The sequence below is a fragment of the Capricornis sumatraensis genome, chromosome 2, assembly GCF_032405125.1.
Source record: "Capricornis sumatraensis isolate serow.1 chromosome 2, serow.2, whole genome shotgun sequence".
Lineage (NCBI taxonomy): Eukaryota > Metazoa > Chordata > Mammalia > Artiodactyla > Bovidae > Capricornis > Capricornis sumatraensis.
The window spans coordinates 76,750,647-76,770,614 of NC_091070.1; the positions used below are offsets into that span (position 1 = coordinate 76,750,647).

General features: G+C 40.1%; 1 protein-coding gene and 1 non-coding gene across 2 annotated transcripts in view; both read right to left on the reverse strand.

The window, feature by feature from the left end:
* The window catches only part of CHD8 (chromodomain helicase DNA binding protein 8), a 36,960-nt gene that overhangs the window by 5,765 nt on the left and 11,227 nt on the right, over window positions 1-19,968 (reverse strand). The window contains exons 9-32 of the mRNA XM_068966150.1: window positions 17,389-17,472; window positions 14,438-14,575; window positions 13,655-13,776; window positions 13,267-13,510; window positions 12,150-12,326; window positions 11,046-11,189; window positions 10,647-10,902; window positions 9,873-10,083; window positions 9,442-9,637; window positions 8,812-8,979; window positions 8,436-8,615; window positions 8,156-8,266; window positions 7,615-7,811; window positions 7,195-7,394; window positions 6,934-7,090; window positions 6,756-6,845; window positions 6,200-6,303; window positions 4,868-4,997; window positions 3,882-3,957; window positions 3,368-3,422; window positions 2,994-3,201; window positions 2,149-2,357; window positions 1,337-2,056; window positions 958-1,109 (exon numbers count right to left, since the gene is read on the reverse strand). Of these exons, the coding sequence (XP_068822251.1) occupies window positions 958-1,109; window positions 1,337-2,056; window positions 2,149-2,357; window positions 2,994-3,201; window positions 3,368-3,422; window positions 3,882-3,957; window positions 4,868-4,997; window positions 6,200-6,303; window positions 6,756-6,845; window positions 6,934-7,090; window positions 7,195-7,394; window positions 7,615-7,811; window positions 8,156-8,266; window positions 8,436-8,615; window positions 8,812-8,979; window positions 9,442-9,637; window positions 9,873-10,083; window positions 10,647-10,902; window positions 11,046-11,189; window positions 12,150-12,326; window positions 13,267-13,510; window positions 13,655-13,776; window positions 14,438-14,575; window positions 17,389-17,472 (4,329 nt within the window). The remainder of the gene's footprint in view (window positions 1-957; window positions 1,110-1,336; window positions 2,057-2,148; window positions 2,358-2,993; window positions 3,202-3,367; window positions 3,423-3,881; window positions 3,958-4,867; window positions 4,998-6,199; window positions 6,304-6,755; window positions 6,846-6,933; window positions 7,091-7,194; window positions 7,395-7,614; window positions 7,812-8,155; window positions 8,267-8,435; window positions 8,616-8,811; window positions 8,980-9,441; window positions 9,638-9,872; window positions 10,084-10,646; window positions 10,903-11,045; window positions 11,190-12,149; window positions 12,327-13,266; window positions 13,511-13,654; window positions 13,777-14,437; window positions 14,576-17,388; window positions 17,473-19,968) is intronic.
* LOC138074748 (small nucleolar RNA U6-53/MBII-28) lies at window positions 4,314-4,423 on the reverse strand. The gene has a single exon (XR_011144560.1). It is a non-coding gene; the product is annotated as a small nucleolar RNA U6-53/MBII-28 (small nucleolar RNA).

Consider the following 19,968-nt stretch of genomic DNA (forward strand, 5'->3'; position numbering starts at 1 on the left):
ATCAATTACTCATGTGATCCTGTGACAAGTAATTGCACCATCATTAAGATAAGTAAAAATTATATGACAAAAATGAGGGAGGTAAGAGTAACAGAACCCAAAGTCGACGGGTAAGAGCTTCATGAAAAAACATGTACCACTAAACATAATCGAAGAGACCTACTTGTTCTCTGTATATGTCACTCTTTTTAGAATTTTATTTTTCATTGGAGGATAATTACTTTATAGTATTGTGACGGTTTCTGCCATACATCAACAAGAATCAGCCACAGGCATATGTCCCCTCCGGCTTAAATTGCCTTCCGACCTCCATCCCCGCTCTACCCATCTAGGTTGTCACAGAGCACTGGCTTTGTGTTTCTTGAATCATACAGCAAATTCCTACTGGCTTACTGTTTTACAGTAATGTACATTAACTAGTGTTTCAACACTAGTCTCTCAAGTCATCCCATTCTCTCCCTTCCTGTGACCAAAAGTCCGTTCTTCATGTCTGTGTCTTCATTGCTGCACTGCAAATTCATCAGTTCCATCTTTCTAGATTCCATATATATGTGTTAATATATGGCATTTGTCTTTCTCTCTCTGATTTAGTTCACTTTGTACAAAAGGCTCTAGGTTCATCCACCTCATTAGAAATGACTGAACTCTTGTTCCTTTTTATGGATGAGTAATATTCCATTGTATATACGTAGCACAACGTCTGTATCCATTCATCTGTTGGTGGACATCTAGGTTGCTTCCATGTCCTAGCTATTGTAAATAGTGCTGCAATGAACATTAGGATACATGTGTCTTTTTTCAATTATGGTTTCCTGAGAGAATAGGCCCAGTAGTGGGATTGCTGGGTCATATGGTAGTTTTAATCCTAGTTTTTTAAAGAATCTCCATACTATTCTCCATAGTGGCTGTATCACACTATATTTTCAGACTCAACATGTCCAGTAATGAGGCTGTTACCTTGGGCCACTCAGAAGCTCTCTGTCTTTCTTGTAGCAGCAGAAGCTCAGGGGTCATTTGTTCTCCATCTTCATTTGGGAATCCATCTTGGGACATAGGAAGGGACAGGAGACTCTCTTCATCATAGAGCTTTGAGCGGGACTGGTCAGCAGCTAGGGATCGATCACATAGAACATGTAAGCAAAGGTGGAAGAATAAAGTTACACAGGAATGGTATTGTATAGACTTTAAATAAAGGCCCTAAGAGTAACAGATCTCTATTAGATCTGATATTCTATCAAATTAAAATCTGAATCTTAGAAAATGCATTTAGAAAAGAAGGGAAATGCAGAGAGGGGGGAATGGGGAAGATGGCCAACAGCCTGTCACATGCACTCACTTAGCTTCTCTTCCTTCTCGTCCTCACTCTCATCAGTGCTGGAGCTGGAGCTGGATGAGGATGAGGAAGAAGAGGATGATGGTGACAGCTTGCTCAAGTCCAACTCAGAGTCTGAATCATCCTCATCCTCCAGTTTGACTGGTGGAACACTTCGGGAGACCAGAGGGGTAGTATCAGAGGGGGCTACTCGCATCTCATAGTCTTGTGGGGTTGGTCGGCTCCTGGCCACCACCTCATGCTCTAGCTTTAAAGTCAGACTCTCCAGACTGGGGACCTGGGCAGCTGTCTCCTCAGGTGGCTTTTCAACAGGAGCATCTGGGCGCAGGGGCAGTGGTGAGGCAGTGCGCGAGGTGTACTGCTGGTGGAGCAGTGGAGTAGAGCAGCGTGACAGGGATGGAGCTGGTGCTCCTGCCTGATGGTTCTGCATATAATTCATACGGGCAGCCAGGAAAGAAAAGTCTGGGTCCTGCATGATGTTGCAGTCTGTTTGGCTCACCCCATGGCGGGCTGCCCCTCGTAGAAGCTCCCCGTCATGCCGAATGGGCTCCCACCACTTGGGCAATTCAGGACCTGGAGGCTGACATAATGCCAGCCGATCTTCCAAAAGAGGGTGGCATAAAACTTGTTCCCGTAAGCGCCGAAGCAATTCAATACGGTATAGAGTCCGTGAGGCCCTTTCCTCAGTGATGGGCTCAATAAACAGATTAGGGTCCGGGGGTTCTGCAGGAGATAAGGGTAGAAGAAGAAATGAACCAAGAGCTGGTTCTGTCACAATCCATGCCCACTCACTCAAGATCTTCAGTCTTGCTTACCATCTCCAGCTGCTGGGGGAAGGCGGCACACTTGGCGGCACATGGCCACAAAGCCATGGAAATATTTGGTAAGGCTTTCATCTGTTTTTTTGTCCAGTCGGGCAAAAGTACGGAAGCGATCCCAATGGAACTGCATGGTATCAGGGTCATACTCCACACCAAAGGTAGAAACCACTCGATAGAAATCAGTTTGCTCACGCCTTGTCCATCTACAAAGGGAAGATGAATAAGGCAATAGTGGTCAGAACCCAGGGACTGGTTACTTCTTAGTATGGCGTGGAATATTTGAACACACTAAAAATGAAAGTTGGCAGGGAAGTGGGGGGGGCGGGGGCGGGCAGGGAGCCCCCAAAGAGCAGAAGAGGTAGTTTATAACTAGGAATAATTTAAGAATTAGCAAGCTAAGGGGGAAAATGATGCAAAAAACTCAATGAGGATGACTATGTACAAGACCTTCCCAGGAGTTACGGTTAAGTATGGTTTTACAGGGGTTAAGTATGGGTTGCAGGTGTATAACAAAGGCCAAAGAAGTGGTCCCTCTGTGAAAAGTGAAAGTATTAGTTGCTCAGTCATGTCCAACTCTTTGCAACCCCATAGACTGTAGCCCTCCATGCTCCTCTGTCCATGGAATTCTCCAGACAAGAATACTGGAATGGGTAGCCATTCCCTTCTCCAGGGGATCTTCCTGACTCAGGGATCAAACCCAGGTCTCCTGCATTGTAAGCAGATTCTTTACCGTCTGAGCCAACAGGGATCCCATAATCCTTCCTAAGATGCTTTTCAATATAGGGCCCATAGTTGAAGAGAAGTTTACAGCTTAGTCCAAATTCCCAGCCACATTTTACCGTTGCTGTTTCTCCCGCCGTGCAATTTCTTTTAGCTTGAAGGCTGCCTCACAACGTCGCCTTCTCCGATCCCCACGTTCTGCAGCCTCTATCTTCATCTGTTCTCTCTTATAGCTGCGCTGATAGGCTGTTACTAGGCGCCGAAGCCTAGCTGTCAAAGCAGAGCCTGGAGGCCAGAATAGATGGCCTGGCTGTTGGGTCACCTGGGCTGTGGGAAGCAAAGTGGAATAAACAACAAGTATAGGAAAGATAGTAGAGATAATACGGGTATTTCAACCCACCCAAAGGCAAAGCTCTCAGAAATCCCAGTAAAGGAGAGAATTCGGTCAATTTCCCAATTCCACCAACCCATACAAGTTGACTTAGAAATTTACCTTCATCTCCATCTATCACTGAGATCTCCTCATCCATCATCATCAAGGGATCACCCTAGAGAAGGAGATCCACCCCGCAGGATGGAGAGGGGAGGAAAAGGGGGTAAAATTGGCACTCTCAAATCACTTGTGTGTGTGTCCTTTTATGGCGTCAAGGTATCAAGATATTTTTTAATGAAAGGAACCCTCACAGAAAACTGAAAGCAATCAACTAAAAGAATAAGAAAGTATAACCTGCAAAGTTAGTTCTTATCAATGTCTTGAATACAGTGAGACTCAGGAATTAAACAGTCCAATAATATAGTTCATTGTCCAGCTTAGGTCCCACCTCCTCCAAAAAATCATCCCTGACCTCCCCTAGCTGGTGTTACAATCCTTTCCATTAATACTTTATATTCTTGAATGGTACTTTTCATTTTTTATTATAAATTAATCAGTATACTTCGTGATTCAGGGAATTGGAAAATACTGTTTAGTAATACAGAAAAGCTAGACTCAAATGAAAATTCCTCACCTCATCATCTTGGTCCTTTGGGGGTCCCTGGAGTGGTTTGTATTCCGGATCTTCACAATCTTTATCAAAGTCAACCCTAAAATTATCCAGAGGTATGAGAAAATGACAAAATTGAGTTCTAAACTGCTTGATTTTAAAATGAAACAGCACATTTCCTTTATCTTAATAGCTTTTTATTATTTAACCCATTTTCCCCCTCTGTCCCAACTAGTATCTACTTTTATTATTTCATTGGAATGAATGATCTATGCCTGCTTATTTTTACTACTTTGCTCTACTGAGCAAAAGGATATTACATGATTTGCAATAAATAAATCTAACTTCCTCTGTGGGTCCTACACTAGGCAAACTGAGGCTGTGATCACTGAAGAAAAATCTTTCAATAATAAGGAACTAGGAAGGTATTCATGAACTAAGTCAAATATTTCACATGCCCCTCAGGTCTCCACATGAGAAGTTTTGTTAAACTCACTGGCACCCAAACCAGGGCAATACTGCCCTAGCTGGTGGCTCAGTATTAGCATGGCAACTCATCACTGAGGCATGGGCTCAGGCAAAGTAAACACCTTTATGTGTCAGCTGACACTGGAAAATGATAGACCAAGGCTAAAGTTTCCTGAGGGTCTATCACACAGGTGGTAGGGGACTGTTGCATGGCTACCATCTTTCAAGAGAAGCAGTTACCCTCTCCGCTACTGTAGCTGAAAGCAATGCACAGAAAACTGAAGAGAAGATCAAATAAGCCATTTGGGAGTAATTTTCCCCCTTAGTTGCACTGTATGACAATGTATGTTTTCAGGCCAATTTATGGAGACCTTTCTGCTGGTCGCACTGTTTGTTAAGAATTTATCATTTGTGAGTATAACCACCATTAAGAATCCCAATGGATTCAGTCAAGGCTAGAGTTATGTCATCTCTTAGCACAAGCAACAAATATCCTTTGTAATGCGGATACAGCTTTAACAGAACTAAACATCAATGCTTACCCTTCCACTATGTCAGAAAAATTATCTAACACGCGATGCTCTGCTGCAATGGCTTTGTCATCTGGTCGGCCAGCCTTTTCCAGGAAGCATAAGGCTGGGTCTGCCCTCATAGTATTATATTTTTCATAGCCTTGAAGAGAAAGAGCCATAATTAAAGAAAATCAGACTCATTTTGCTTTTACGCTTACTTCATATGCTGCTGGAATAAAAATGTGGGCTACTTTGCTCATAGTGTAAAGTACTCTGAAAATGTTAATTTGGACAGCTGTTGGGTTATATTAAGATATTTAATATTTCCACTCCAATTCAGAGTCATAAAGAGTTTTATCACTAGTTACCAAAAATAGGAATTTAATCAGTGTGTACAGAGAATGGTGACAGATTTACATAGCCATTTAACGGGTAATTTTTTTTTTTTAAACGGGTAATTTTTTATCATCATTCTTACTACATAGGTGAGGAAATTTTTAAAATCCAATAATTTAGAGCTAGGTAATGCACTTTCAAATAAAGGATAAGAAATTTGTACCTGCAAACAGGTACTCTGAGTGGTGGATGAATGATGAACGTACTTCAGGATATTTGGACTCTTCTAAAGCCTCTGCACCTCACAAGTAAATCTAACACTACAAATGCTCAGTTTTTCTCATCCAATTAAACTTGTCAAAAATGTGAATTAAGTGCCATTACTTTTATTTTATAGAAGTAAACAGAAAAGTATATTAACAAAGAAATAATCTTCCGATTCACTAAGTCACTAGGCTAGAAGTTAGCACTTACTGCTTTTTATGTGTGGAATTTGTGATTAGGGAAGATTGAAAAGGGAGTCTTCTCCCTTTTTCTACTCTACTTCAAGCCAGTTTTTTCTACTGGCCTAAAAAAAAATTTTTTTTTTTAATTTTTCTTTCACTCAAGCATGGCTATTCACACCTACGTAAGAGTGAGTGCTGAATATTTAGACAAACAAGATGCTATAGAAATAGAACATTTTCAGCAAGGCACAGGAAAGCTATGCAAAGTAAACATGTTTATTATTAACAAGAGTAGACATGCACCATCTCCCCCGATTGCAAACCTTAACTTAGATACCACTGCATACAGAATGGTAGTAACTGATTAATCACAGAACAGATGGAAGACACCCTACCTTGCGATTTAACTATCCATCTGGTTTTTCCTGACCATCTATTCATAGGAACAGCTCTGCTCTATATTTCTGAGAACCAGTTTACCATTCAAACATAATTATTGGTCTTAAGTACTTTGCAAAACATTTCATCTGTGGACAAAACTCTATAACAGGAAAAGAGCAGACTAAGAGCAGACACCTACCATGCTTAAAGACTCCAATGAGCAGGGACTTATCAGCCTCACTGTCCCACCATGTTGTTGGAACCTCCAGCTGATCCACTACTGGGAACCATATGTCAATCTCACTGAAGGTATAAGAGGCAGAGTCAGCACAGTGATGCGGGAAATAAAAGCAAACAATCTTTGGAAAGATTATTACAGGTATCTTCTTTTCTCTATTAATTTAAATAGTCCTACATCTGCCTATTTCCTTCCACTGGTATCAAGAACAGCGGTCCCCTAGTATCTGTAAGGGATTCGTTCCACCCCAGACACCAAAATCCACCGATGTTCAAGCCCCTAATATAAGATGGAATCATACAGTAAATTCAGCTGGCCCTCGATATCCATGGATTTGATCAACTGTGGATCAAAAGGATGCAAAACCCAAGGATACAAAAGGCCAACTGCATAGCACTGAAGACTTGATATACAGATTTTAATTACCAGGTATCCCAAGATAGTTAAGAGTGAAATAAGTAAACCAATCTATTCTGGAATAAGGCACAGCATAAGGAAAAATAAAGCATAACTTTACCTGGCAATTGCACCCCCTAACACCTTCTCTGCCTGGTCTCCAATAACCTCCTGTCTCAGATAATATAGCATTCGTACCCGCAACAGCACCCTAGAAAGGAGAGAGGAAGAACTGGCTCAGTAATAGTGCAGAAAGTGTGAGGTGGAAAATCCTTTAGTCTGCTAAATTCCATCCTTACTTGTTACACTGATGTTTTAAGTGCTTCTTATAACTCTCATCTTGAAACAGAGTATCAGGGTTATATTTCCGGATCCAATCTGCCTTATGGATATCAAAAGTGCTTTGTGACTTTACTTTTTTCCCCTTGCGTCCACGAGGCACAGGGATAGACAGACCTGGGGAAGGGGATACATCGAAGACTTGGATTGAGAAAAACCCTTGGACCTGAAAAGGATTAGGTAACCTATAGAAAGACAAAAAGCAAAGACTTGATAATCACCTGAATGATTCTGCAATTCTTTTGTCTTGCCATTTTCAGCAGGGCTAATCAAGTCCCAAATGAAGCCTTTGATATTTTCATCCCCACGATAGTGTAAGAGACAGTACACGAGGATGGCCCGGCAAATTGTTTCCACATCTCTTTCAGTCATCCGTCGCTTGAAACGTCCATGAGACAGAATATCTCGCCATCGTCCCCAACTACAAAAAAATGCAATCATATGGATATTTTCCTAGGGACCCCAGTCCCTCAAATTCACATGTCCCAAATGGTGGGAGACAAAATGATCTTGGGAAAACATGGTAACAGAATAAATTTTTTCCCATTATCCCCTCTTTGATCATACCTTCCAATTTAAAAAGCGAACGAGATGTCTATCAGGAAGGAATGCACTACCTCTGAGGAAAGATGGGGTCTTACCCATATACCAGGAGATGCTTTTCCACCCGAAAACAGTCAGTGCGCCCATAGGTATGATGACGGTCATGTCGGCGAGAGCGTGGTCGCTCATCGTCTTCACTTTCCAAATCAGAGAATTCCACTAGGTCATCATCTTTCAGAGTGCTGAAGTGGCGGGTCTGTTTTCGTACTCTAGGTGTGTCAATCACCAAGTTATTCTATGCAGAGAACAGAAGGAGAAGTAACTCTTTTCACAATATAATCGTGGGAAAGGAATTAAAGATAATCAGACTGAAATAGCCTTGCATGTAATATCTGTAGATACTCAAAGATAGATTCTTTTTTGGACATGCAAGATAATCTACAGGGATTCAGGAAGCAAACTTAAGTGATAGTTATCTAAGTACTTTTTAGTGGCCCTCTATATAGAAAGCTTTTAGAATGGCCTGTGATATACCATCATAAGCCAAGGTCAGCACTGAAGAATCAGAGCAGTTGTAAAGACTCCAGAAAGTAATGTGTTTCCTGCCATAGTTTTTCTTTGAAGGAAAAGGAAGCTCACCTTGCTATTGAGTAGATCCATGTCCAGGTCAGCCTTTTTGGCCCACTTTTGCCAAAAGTTTGGGTCATCCAGAGAAATATCAGTCCTATTTTCAGAAGCCACAAAGCTTGCCTAATGAGGAACAAAGAAATACTAAAGTTGACTACACCACTTTTTTGAGTAAAGGGAAATCAGTATATTTTAAAACTATATTTAAAAAAACTACATTTTTTAAAAAATATTAAATTCTAGAGATTCCTGTCTCTCTGTGCTAAAAGCCTCTAGCACCAACAGAACATACCTTGGCAAAGGTAGAACCCTTTCCTTCAGATTCAATGGTGATGGTAGTGGTTCGTCTTAACAAGATCTGGTCAATGTCCTCTTCACAAAACTTGGAGCCCTCATCATCTTCCTCCATTATGGCTGCATATGCTCCTTTCCTTAAGAGATCTTCAATCTCCTTCTTAGAGAATTGTTGGATCTACAAAATCCAACAGAAAGGTGAAAAAAAATCAGAGAATATTATCTAACCATATCATGATATTTTATTATATTTTAAGGAGATATAATCATTGAGAATCCAAACAAGGGGTCAGGTTCCTATACAAAAAATAGCTTTTGCCTCCCTTCATCACCATGACCTACTACAAATATAGCTAAAAATTAAGAAGACTCACTCCAGTAATGTTGCCATCCCGACCACTCATGGACTGAAGCACAGCTTTATCCAATCCCAGCTTGAGGCTAGCCTTATCAAACATCTCCCTCTCGTAAGAATTACGAGTGATGAGACGGTACACCTTCACAGCTTTGCTCTGCCCAATTCGATGACAACGTGCTTGGGCCTGGTTTTAACAAATGGAAGGAAGGGCAAAGATAACATTAGAAGGGGTGGGGAGGAGAAGCATTCAAAATACTGATTTACATTTATAAAGCAGCCATGAGATCAACTCAACATCAGAAAGTCAATTTCAAGATGAAATTACTGCCTCATCATCCAGACCAGGTGTCAGCAAATCTTGGTCACCTATTTCTAAAGTTTCTGCTGAAACACAGCTCTACCCATTCATTTATATTTCTTTATAGATGTTTTTTGTAGTACAAGAGCAAAGGAGAACCGTTACAACAGAGACTGATTTGCACAGCCTAAAATATTAACTATCTGCCCTGTACAGAAAAAGTTTGATGACCTAACTAACTAAACAATTCCAGATTCTTGAAAAGATAAGACTTTCTAAGAGAACCTGATCCTGTTGCAAAACCTCTCAGGTTAGGTGATTAGTCCCTAAGACAATGATTTCCTCTACCTGCAGGTCATTTTGCGGATTCCAGTCTGAATCAAAGATGATGCAAGTATCAGCAGCTGTGAGATTAATGCCAAGTCCACCAGCCCGGGTGCACAGCAGGAAGACAAATCGGTCCGAGTCAGGCTTGCTAAAACGGTCAATAGCAGCTTGCCGAAGGTTGCCTCTAACTCGCCCATCAATACGTTCATATAAGTACCTGCACGGGAATCACAGGAAAAACGTTTAATCAGCTGAGCAGAAAAAGAGAAGAAAAAAGCAGGCTGGGATCAATACCAGTACCCCTGTATTGCTAGTTCACCGAAAGTTGAGAGTGAGAGTCTTGAATACTTCTCTTAGCCCAGTCCTGGTCAACTTTATTTAAACCCAGGCCTCCCACTCTTTGCAGCTCTATAAGTACAAAGTAAACAGGCGAGGAATGACTTTTTTCTCACCTTCTCTGGATTAGATAATCCTCTAGGATATCTAGGCAGCGTACCATCTGGGAGAAGATCAGAACCTTATGGCCACCAGCTTTAAGTTTCGGAAGTAGCTTGTCAATAAGAACCAATTTGCCAGCTGAACGAACCATGGCCTGCAAGTGGAAGTCATGAGGTATGATATGGCAAGCTTCTCGAAACTCTGTTAGGATTTTTTCTTCTGCACCTGCCAAAAGAAAATCAGACCTGATGGTGAGATCCAGAGAAACACACTAAGGCTGCAGTTTATTTAACTGAGATAAGGAAGCAAAGAAAAGAAAATAACCTGACTTGATATCAATATGACTTGAAAACAGAATTTCAGCAACTCCCAAACCCTAAAATATCCTCAATTTGGTTAATACAAAATATTCCATATAAGTCAGGCTTAAGAATTATTCCACGTAAGTCAGAGTAAAATATGTAAATATGTGGAAAAGGACTAGAATATTACATGAAAACCACTATTACCACCATACTGCCATCCAAAACAGAAACAGCAACACAGAATATCAGTGAAGACAGAACAGAATTCTTAACAGCAAATCCTTTTTAACTTTGGAGATTATGCAGAGTCAAAGGGTCAGAAAGAACTAGAGGAAGATGTTCCACGTGAGAATGGTTTTAAAAAGAGAAATCCCCTCTATTTCCAAACTAGGATGGATCAGCCAATCCATCTATTGTTTCTGAGGAACACCATTTAGCAATCAAGGTAACACAGAAATGCAGGTGTTTCAGGAGTTCTCTCACCATTGATGAGATATGGGTGGTTGCAGCATTTCCGCAACTCCATCATTGTGTTGAGTAGATTCGGCATGTTAGTATGACCTGCCCCTTTGGAAAGAAAGGAGAAGTTTTTCTCCAAAATAGCCCGGTAGTATTTTTTCTGAATGTTGGTTAGCTCTACTTCAATAATGGTCTCCTGTTTGGGTGCCAGGTTCTTTTCAACATCTTCTTTGAGTCTTCTCAGCATCATTGGTTTGAGAATGGCCTGTAGCTTTTGAACCTGTAACCAACAGAGGAAAAAATAATAACATGAGGACAAACCTTCTCACATTAGATGGAAACATGGATATCAATAACAGCAGATATCTTCCCTAGTACAATTTTTTTAATTCTGCATTAGTATCGCATCAGACAACTTCCTACCTGTTCTTCTGTTTTGAGATCCCCAAAGTCTTTGAGGAATTCTGATTCTGATGGAAACTGTGACGGTTCCAAGAAATGAAGCAAGCTAAACAGTTCCTCCACAGTATTTTGCAATGGTGTTCCAGTGAGCAGCACTTTGTGCTCCTAGAAATGGAGAACACAGAAGAAAGATAAAACTCAGAAAGACTTCTGAAGTTTTCCATCAAGTATATAACTTTAGTTTCCATTTCTTTAACTGTAAAATTATGGAAATGGACCAGATTACTCTTACTTGCTGCCTCTTTTGATAAACACAAAATACTCAAGAATATTCTTGATATTATTTAACATATTAATTTAATATCATAAGGCAATAAAGAAATATTTAGAACATGTTTTTCCCAATTAAATATGCCTCTCCACACTCAAGTCCCCACAGATATCCATTAATATGTCTCCCTCTAAGAAATGTACCTGTGTGGGATTAAATATGGCCACTGATTTTTGGTAGTTCCTCCTATCAAGATTCACCACTTGAACATGGTCGTGCTTTATAACTTGCTCTGACAATGAGAATGTAGCAGAAGTGGGTACCATGTGAGTTTCAGAGCCTCAAAGGCCTTGCCTTCCACCTTTACCCTCTTGGAACACTGCTCTGACTCTACCAGGTACAGAAGCAAAGTCTGGCCCACAGAGGGGTGACAGACCACATGGAAGATGGCCTAGCCAACAACCAGTACCAACTGTCAGCTGCAGCTGTATCACTGACTCCTGGCAAGGCCACTGAAAGAACGAGATCACTCAGCCCAGCCCAAGTTGCTGAGCTAGAGAGTCATGAAAAACATGGTTGTTTTAAGTCACTAGGTTTTTGGATATTTTGTTATGCAGAAATAGGTAACTAATTTAACATCTCACCTCTTCACCCAATTGAGAACCACTAACCCACAATCATCTTCTAACTCTAAAATTTATATGAATTTTATGACTTTCAGGCTACCATTCCCATAGGCCACACCCACCATTCAATACCAAGATTCTGATTCTTCTCTGTAAAATTAATTCATATGGAATTAAGATTACTTAATTCTAGGTGTTTCTGGCCACAAGTCAGTGGGAGGAACTCACCAGGTCCATGTGCTTGAGACTATCAAGCAGTTTGCAATTACGGTTCTTTAGTCGATGGGCCTCATCAATGATGACACACCGCCATTCAATCTCACGAAGCTCAGGACAGTCTGACAAAATCATCTCAAAAGTGGTGATCAAGGCATCAAACTTGTATGCACCTGGGATGAGGCGCCCCTAAGCATGAAGGCAACAAAGTCAGAAAAGGCCTAAAATGTACTTAAATGAGAAGCTCTTCTGGACTACATATTCTGCATTTTATATTTAGGCAGGCCTCATAGAAAACACAAATTGCACCACCACCCACCTCTGCCACTGTTCATATTCCTGATAAACAGTGTCAAATCACTGAATCACTGCCTCCTCAACACACTCAGCTTCTTGGGAAAATCACAGACCTTACTGAAAGAAGCTGGACATTCTTGACTTTGCTGCATGCCTACCTCATGTATTTCAGCCCTATATCTTCTGTTGGTAAACACTAAAATCCACAAATGTTGAGCACTGCTGAAACACACAAGATAAAACTAAAAGTGAAACAGCTAATGTAGTATGTGGCAATATTGGTTACTACCTAAAAATGGACAAAAGAATCCAATTATCTTAACAAAATTAAGAGCCACAAAATGACTTGAATAAACTTGGGTTTCGTAGAAATAAAAATGGGAAACTAATGGTAGGAAAAAAACTCAAAATTCAATGTTAAGAAACCCTTTCCAAACTTATACAGAAAAAAGAAATAATCTTGATGAAAACTTCAGCAGACTTAAAAAAAAAAGGAAGAAATGTCTTATGTTCACCATTTTATGAATCAAGGAATTAAAAGTAGCTAAATGAATTTCATTCTGGAAAATTATTTCTTGATGAAAACTAATCAATCCTGGTAAAACTATTTAAAACGTATATATTCATAAATAAAGTCAGAATTTCCACTGGATCAAAATGTTCACTGGATCAGAATAGCAAAGTTGGAAAAGTGTCCTGCATAAAGTAGACAACACCACCTTACACCACAGAGAGTCTCAATAAAAGTCTTTGACTCATATAAAAGCTTCTAAAATACCAGGTACTTTGACCTACTCTCTAAGCCATAGTATTTGCATTATAGGAAACTCACCCGTGAGTCTTTGCAGTACATTTCATATTGCTGTATCATCTGCCGGCTGGCCAGGCTGCCATGGTACACAATAGTGTTCATCTCTGTCCATGTGTTGAATTCCCGCTCCCAGTTAGTAATTGTGGACAGTGGGGCAATGACTAGGAAAGGGCCATGGATGCCCACATTATATACTTCCTGCAAGAAGGCAATGGACTGAATGGTTTTGCCCAATCCCATCTCATCAGCCAGAATGCAGTTCTGCCTGCCAATTCATCACAAAAAAAGAGAAAAGCATGTCAAAAGAGACCATCTTGTAAAAAGTACATAAAATGAACCTGTTTCTACAGAAAATAAATAAAAATAATCCCAGACTAAGCCTGTATCTTGTGGTCCTACTCTTCCTTACCTGTTATACCAATTAAAGAGCAGCCAGTTGACCCCTTCCAACTGATATTCCCGTAACTGGTTTCTGTTTTTATACTCATGTGACAACTCCAACTTCTTCCAGGCACTTGCCTGTGGACGATTCTAAAAAGTAAGGAATTTGAATAAATCGGGTGGAGGTACTAATGAAATTAGGTAAATTTACTGCTGCTAAGTCGCTTCAGTCGTGTCTGACTCTGTGCGACCCCATAGACGGCAGCCCACCAGGCTCCCCTGTCCCTGGGATTCTCCAGGCAAGAACACTGGAGTGGGTTGCCATTTCCTTCTCCAATGCATGAAAGTGAAAAGTGAAAGTGAAGTCACTCAGTCATGTCCGACTCTAAGTGATCCCATGGACTGTAGCCCACCATGCTTCTCCATCCATGGGACTTTCCAGGCAAGAGTACTGGAGTGGTGTGCCAGGTAAACTTACTAGGTAGTTCTAATAGGTGAAGTCAATTCAAAGACATTATTGCTTGGACTAAACATGTTAAATATATTCAAATTCATGACTTCACAATGACACTTTCACAACAGAAAAAAGAGAGAGAAAACCCATTGAGCCACCAAGGAAGTCCAAGAATACTGGAGTGGGTAGCCCATCGCTTTTCCAGTGGATCTTCCCAACCCAGGAATCAAACTGGGGTCTCCTGAATTGCAGGCTGATTCTTTACCAACTGAGCTATCAGGAAAGCCCAAACTCTATATGAGGAAAATTAAATCATTCCCTATATGGACTTTACACTCTAAATGCAGATGTACTTACCACCCTTTTGAGTTCCGGGTGCCTTGACTGGATGCGTTTAAATTCTCGAATCTTTCCCTCATCAACATCCTCTTTGAGCTCCCACGTACTATCCTCGTAGGGTAGAGAGCACCATTTCACCAGGTAGTAAATTACAGGCTAGGGGAGAAGAAGTCAGAGCTTTAGTGAAATGATGCCGTGTTCTCTGCTGTGATTTGAAGATTAAGAATTTAACTAAGTGTCAATACCTAAAAAGGTGCCCAAAATATCAGACTGAAAACACTAGCCATAGGCTCACCTGCAGATGCACTGTACTATTTGTGCCTTTGATTATGCTGCCAGACAACTTATCAGAATCTAAAAGAGAAATTTCTACCCAGCACTATCTAGAACACTAATCACTGAAACATTAGGCTCACCAACCAAGCAGATCAAAAAAAAAAAAAAATTCTATATTGTGTTGAATTAGATTGAAATTAGAAGATATGGTAGCCCCATTCCATACTATCCTCCTGGTACCCAACATAATAACAGTGGAAGCAAGGCTGCTTTTAGAAGTGAGAAACAGGTTAAATCCATAGGAACAAAGCAGGGCTGAAATTACTGGGCTTCTGAGTTCCTGGAGCTCTGAATGCGGCTGCTATTTCAAAGAGCAGTCACATGAAAAAAACAGCAGTCATATGGCGGGAAAAGGAGACCAGTCCTGGGTGTTCACTGGAAGGACTGATGCTGAGGCTGAAACTCCAATATTTTGGCCACCTCATTAGAAGAGTTGACTCATTGGAAAAGACCCTGATGCTGGGAGGGATTGCGGGCAGGAGGAGAAGGGGACGACAGAGGATGAGATGGCTGGATGGCATCACCGACTTGATGCCCATGAGTTTGGGTGAACTCCAGGAGTTGGTGATGGACAGGGAGGCCTGGCGTGCTGCGATTCATGGCATCGCAAAGAGTTGGACATGACTGAGCGACTGAACTGAACTTGAGCGTAATCATCAAGAAATCTCTAATAATCTACTGATAAAATACTCCTTAAAATAGCCAGCAAGAAGTGTGAAGATCCAAGTGTTTAAGAGAGACAGATCATGGAAAAACTAGAATCTATGTAATTTCTCTTTTACTTTTTTCTTTATTGTAGTAACTCGGGTCACTTCCTACATAAAGACATTTGTCCAGGTCACACATTTCCAGCATCATAACTAATTTTCCAAGGACTTTAATTAATACTTATTATAATACTTATTTCCACTACTGTGTAATGTAATAAGGATGACTAATTAAGCTCATTTTGGGACAGGGGAAATGGGCAAAGTTTTTATCCAATATTAGAAGTGTAAATTAGGGTACTAAAACACTTTCATCTGTCATGCCAGGTCTAGTAACATTCCAGAGGGGCCTAATCAAAATCTAATTACTTTTGGAAGATGAAAGTACAAGTATAGTGATAGAGAGCATAACATTTTTAAGGCTAGGAAGGCTGAGAACCTGAAAGTAATGAGAATAATATAACAATGGCTAACCTGTCCTGACTAATAACTGGTCCATTCCACTCTCACCTCCCACAAATAAGCAATAAGCAATAATTCCCACCCCTAATCACAAAAGCAGAAATATGTGATTTCTGAGGTATTCTTGTTAGGATTTAAAGACACTGTGTTCTAATGACTTTGGATAGCTAAGGTTCTATCTGAGTAACCTTGAAAGCTTATAAAACAAACTTGGGCTTTAACAGATGGAAGACTTTGACTCTTACGTTCTATAAGGTTCTACAAGGATGACATATGGGAGCAAGTCACTTTGTGAGTAAACCCAGTCTGCCATCTAGCACTGATGTCTTAACAAGGCTCTGCTATTCCCTCCTAGTCACTCTGTAAGCAGGAACTGTTTGAGTGATAAAATTTTGATGAAATGTGACCCTGTGATGTTAAACTAACAACTCAGACTAGAAGTGAAAAGAGTTCTAACAAAGTGCTGCTTCATGGTCCAAGTAAATCTGAATAAAAGAGAGCAATGTCGAATTCACTCGTGGCTTAGATCTACATAACTCTTGGTTGGAAAATGAAACAAAGTGATTAATGAAAGAAAACATGTCACCAAACGTTTCAACATATGTAAAATCTGCTACCCAATCTAAGGAAGCTTTAGTTCTGGGGTCCCTAAACCAAGCAATGCATGAGAACCCCTCGAAGAATCAACTTAAAAATACAGATCTCTCGGTCCTCCCTTAGATGTACAAATCTGCACTTGTGGGAGCAAGACCCCACAGTCTGTTTAAAAGTTCTGACTCAAACGTAGTATATGTTTTAGTGACAAATGGAAATGGATTTACCTGATGCTGTGCATGTGTGTGCAGTCGCTTCAGTCGTGTCTGACTCTTTGTGACCTTATCGACTGGAGCCCGCCAGGATCCTCTGTCCACTGGATTTCCCAGGCAAGAATACTGGAGTGGATTGCCATTTCCTCCTCCAGGGGATCTTCCAGACCCAGGGATAGAACCTGTGTCTCCTGTGGCTTCTGCACCGCAGGCAGATTCTTTACCACTGAGCCACTGGGGAAGCCCCAGTTCAGGAAATAAATAATTCTCAACAACTTAAGAGAAAGCTATGAATCTATGCAAGTATTTTTATATTCATGTTTGGAAATTGACAAAGTATTCCTTTCTCTATCCCCACCTCTCACCCTCAACTGAATGTCAAGGGTCTCTTATATAAAACCTGAGAGAAAATGAGATCACGATGAATGAGCCCTTGCAAATACACCTTCCAGATATCTGACTTCAAGAGAATCTTTCTCTTTAGCCTCTCTCTGTATTCCTGTACCTTCCCAATATCATTCTGAAGTTCTCTCAGAAAAAATTCAAAAGTACCTTTTCATTCCAAGAATTTTTCAGCCAAATCTGAAAAATAAAGGATGGGCAAGCAGACAGGCAGAAATCTTTAAGGCCTTTCATGTTCCTCCACGTCCCAACTCACCTCCCCATTGTCCTTGTCAATACTGTGAGACTCATCCAATATCCTATCCACCTCTACATAGTCTGGATTGAAGGGCTCTTCATCCTAGAGGAATTATGAAACCAAACAATAAAACCAAAAAGACCATTGTCTAGGAAATTCACCCTTCCACCCAACCTTCAGTGGATATCCTTACTTCAAAATTTATTAAGAAAAAAGAAGGGAGTTCCCCATTTTCACCCTATCAAATCCTACACACTTACCTGTGTTTGTACCTATCTTCTCATGTTACCAGATCAAGTGTGACTACTCCTAACAGTGGCTACTCTCTCCATATATGCTTTGGATTTCATTCCTTCCTGCCTTCTTAGGAATCCCTCTCTAGCGCAACATTCCCATAATATACACACATGTTCTACTAGTTCACATCTTAAAAAGACCTCTCTGACTCTACATCCTCCCGCAACTATTCTTCTGTTCTGCTTCATACGTAAACTTTCCCAAGAGTTTTAAATACACAGTACCTCCATTTCATCACTTCTCTATTTGTCCACCCATTCCACTCTTCTACTTCCATCACATAATGAAACCACTCATCAAGGTCATTCATGATCTCCAAATTGCCAAATACAATGGAAACATTTCTGTACTCACCTTAATTTATAGCTACAAAGGATTCCACAATTCATCTTTCTCCCGAAAGCACTCTCTAGCCTTTTCTGAGATACCATATTCACTTTTGTAGCCTTATTTTGGATTCACTTTTTGTTTTGGTCAATTCTCAGTCACCTTCACTGGCTCTTTTTTTCCTAAGTCACTGGTATCTAACTTTGGGTGATAGGCCAAGATAAATAACCCTAGGCTCCAAAGAGAAGTCTCAAAGAAACCTTAGGGGAAAAAAATTCTTCTTTCTTACAGCACTTTCCCATTGATTTTTGTGGCCTATCTTTTCTCAAATATTTCTCCTATCACTCTGGCATAGTCATTAAGGCTTTAATAACTATGTATATGCTGATACATTCCAAATTTTAATTGTAGCCTAAAAAATCCAGTTTTGTATATCTATCTCCTTGCTAGCCATGTTATGGAATTTTAAACTTAACATGGTCTAAACTAAAATCTTCATTTTCCCCAAACCAGTTGCTTCCAAGATCTTCCATTCTTTAATACCTGTCTATGTAAGCCATTATACCAATTGCCGTCAATTCTACTTTAAAGTAAACTCAAATCTATCCCTTCTCTCCAACAACTGAAAGCACTCTACTATAAAGCCATGGTAATTTCTCATCTAGAAAACTTCAATGGCCTCCTTACGGCCCATCCTACTTTCATGCTTACTCTTCTCCCATCCATTCTCCAAAGTCTAGATGATCTTTTAAAGGTGAAAACTGGTTTATGTCTTTGGCCTGTTTTAAATAGTCCAATGGTTTCCCCTTTTGCACTTAGAATAAAAACAAAACTAAAAGGTCTGTGAGCACCTGCTTCTATCATATATAAATACCACTGTGCTTTCAGTTCCTCATCCTGTCTCGGGGTCTTCATATACTGCTACTTCCCATGCCAGGGGTACTATTTACAGGTGTTTATGGCCTTGCTAACTTCTATTCATAATTCAATTCTCAGTGACGCCTTCCCGGATTATCCAAAACAGGCATTTTTTTAATGTCTTCCTATGCTCCTTCTTTGCTGGGACTTATCACAATTTGAATTATTTTAAAATCTCTCTCTCCCTCCCCATTAGACAGTGAGCTATATGAGAACACAGACCATGCGTGATCTGTTAACTGCAGTGACTAGCACATAAAATAATGAATAAATGAGTGATTGATTTGGCTAAATGACCTACCTATAAAGGCAAATCTGACTGGCACACAAGTCAGTTAGCAGAGCTTGGCTCAATGGCCACAAATTATATATATATAGTATCAGCTGAAATGGGATTATAGTTTCACTGTACATTTCACAAATTAGGCTTTAAAAGAACATAGGCCAAAAAACACAACAACAAAAACCTCCACAACCCAATCATTATTTTATTTTCATATAAAAAGAAATGATAAAACCTACATGGTCCTACTTGCTCTCTCCAAGTGATGTGGAAAATAACTCACTTATTGATAAATCTCGTGATATAAAGTTAGCTTCATCAGATGTATTTGGCCACAACTGGCATTTTTTTGCTGAAGCTATATATTATTCCTTCTTTCAGTCTTCCTATTAGACCTCTTCCTCTTTAGGTCTTAAGAAACTTTGAAAAAAAATTCTTTTTCTCAAGGCACTTAGTATTATATATTAAGTACAGATTTTAAAAATCCCATTTTGGAAAAGATATATGTACAAAAAGTTTTCAAAGAAAAATGGAGTGTTAAAATACAGCTCAAGAGAGTCTCACAGATGCTCCAGTACTTAACTAGTAGTAACACCGAATGTAAGATATTAAAGTTCCTTTATCACTATTTCTAGTTATACTGGATTAGAAATTTGAGAAAATAAATGCTCCCTCTTAATGACATGGTTGCTTATGTCTACAGATACCATCAGTTGCTAAAGACTGACAATAGAGGGAGAAGAATGCCTGAAGTGGACCAGATAGTTAATCAT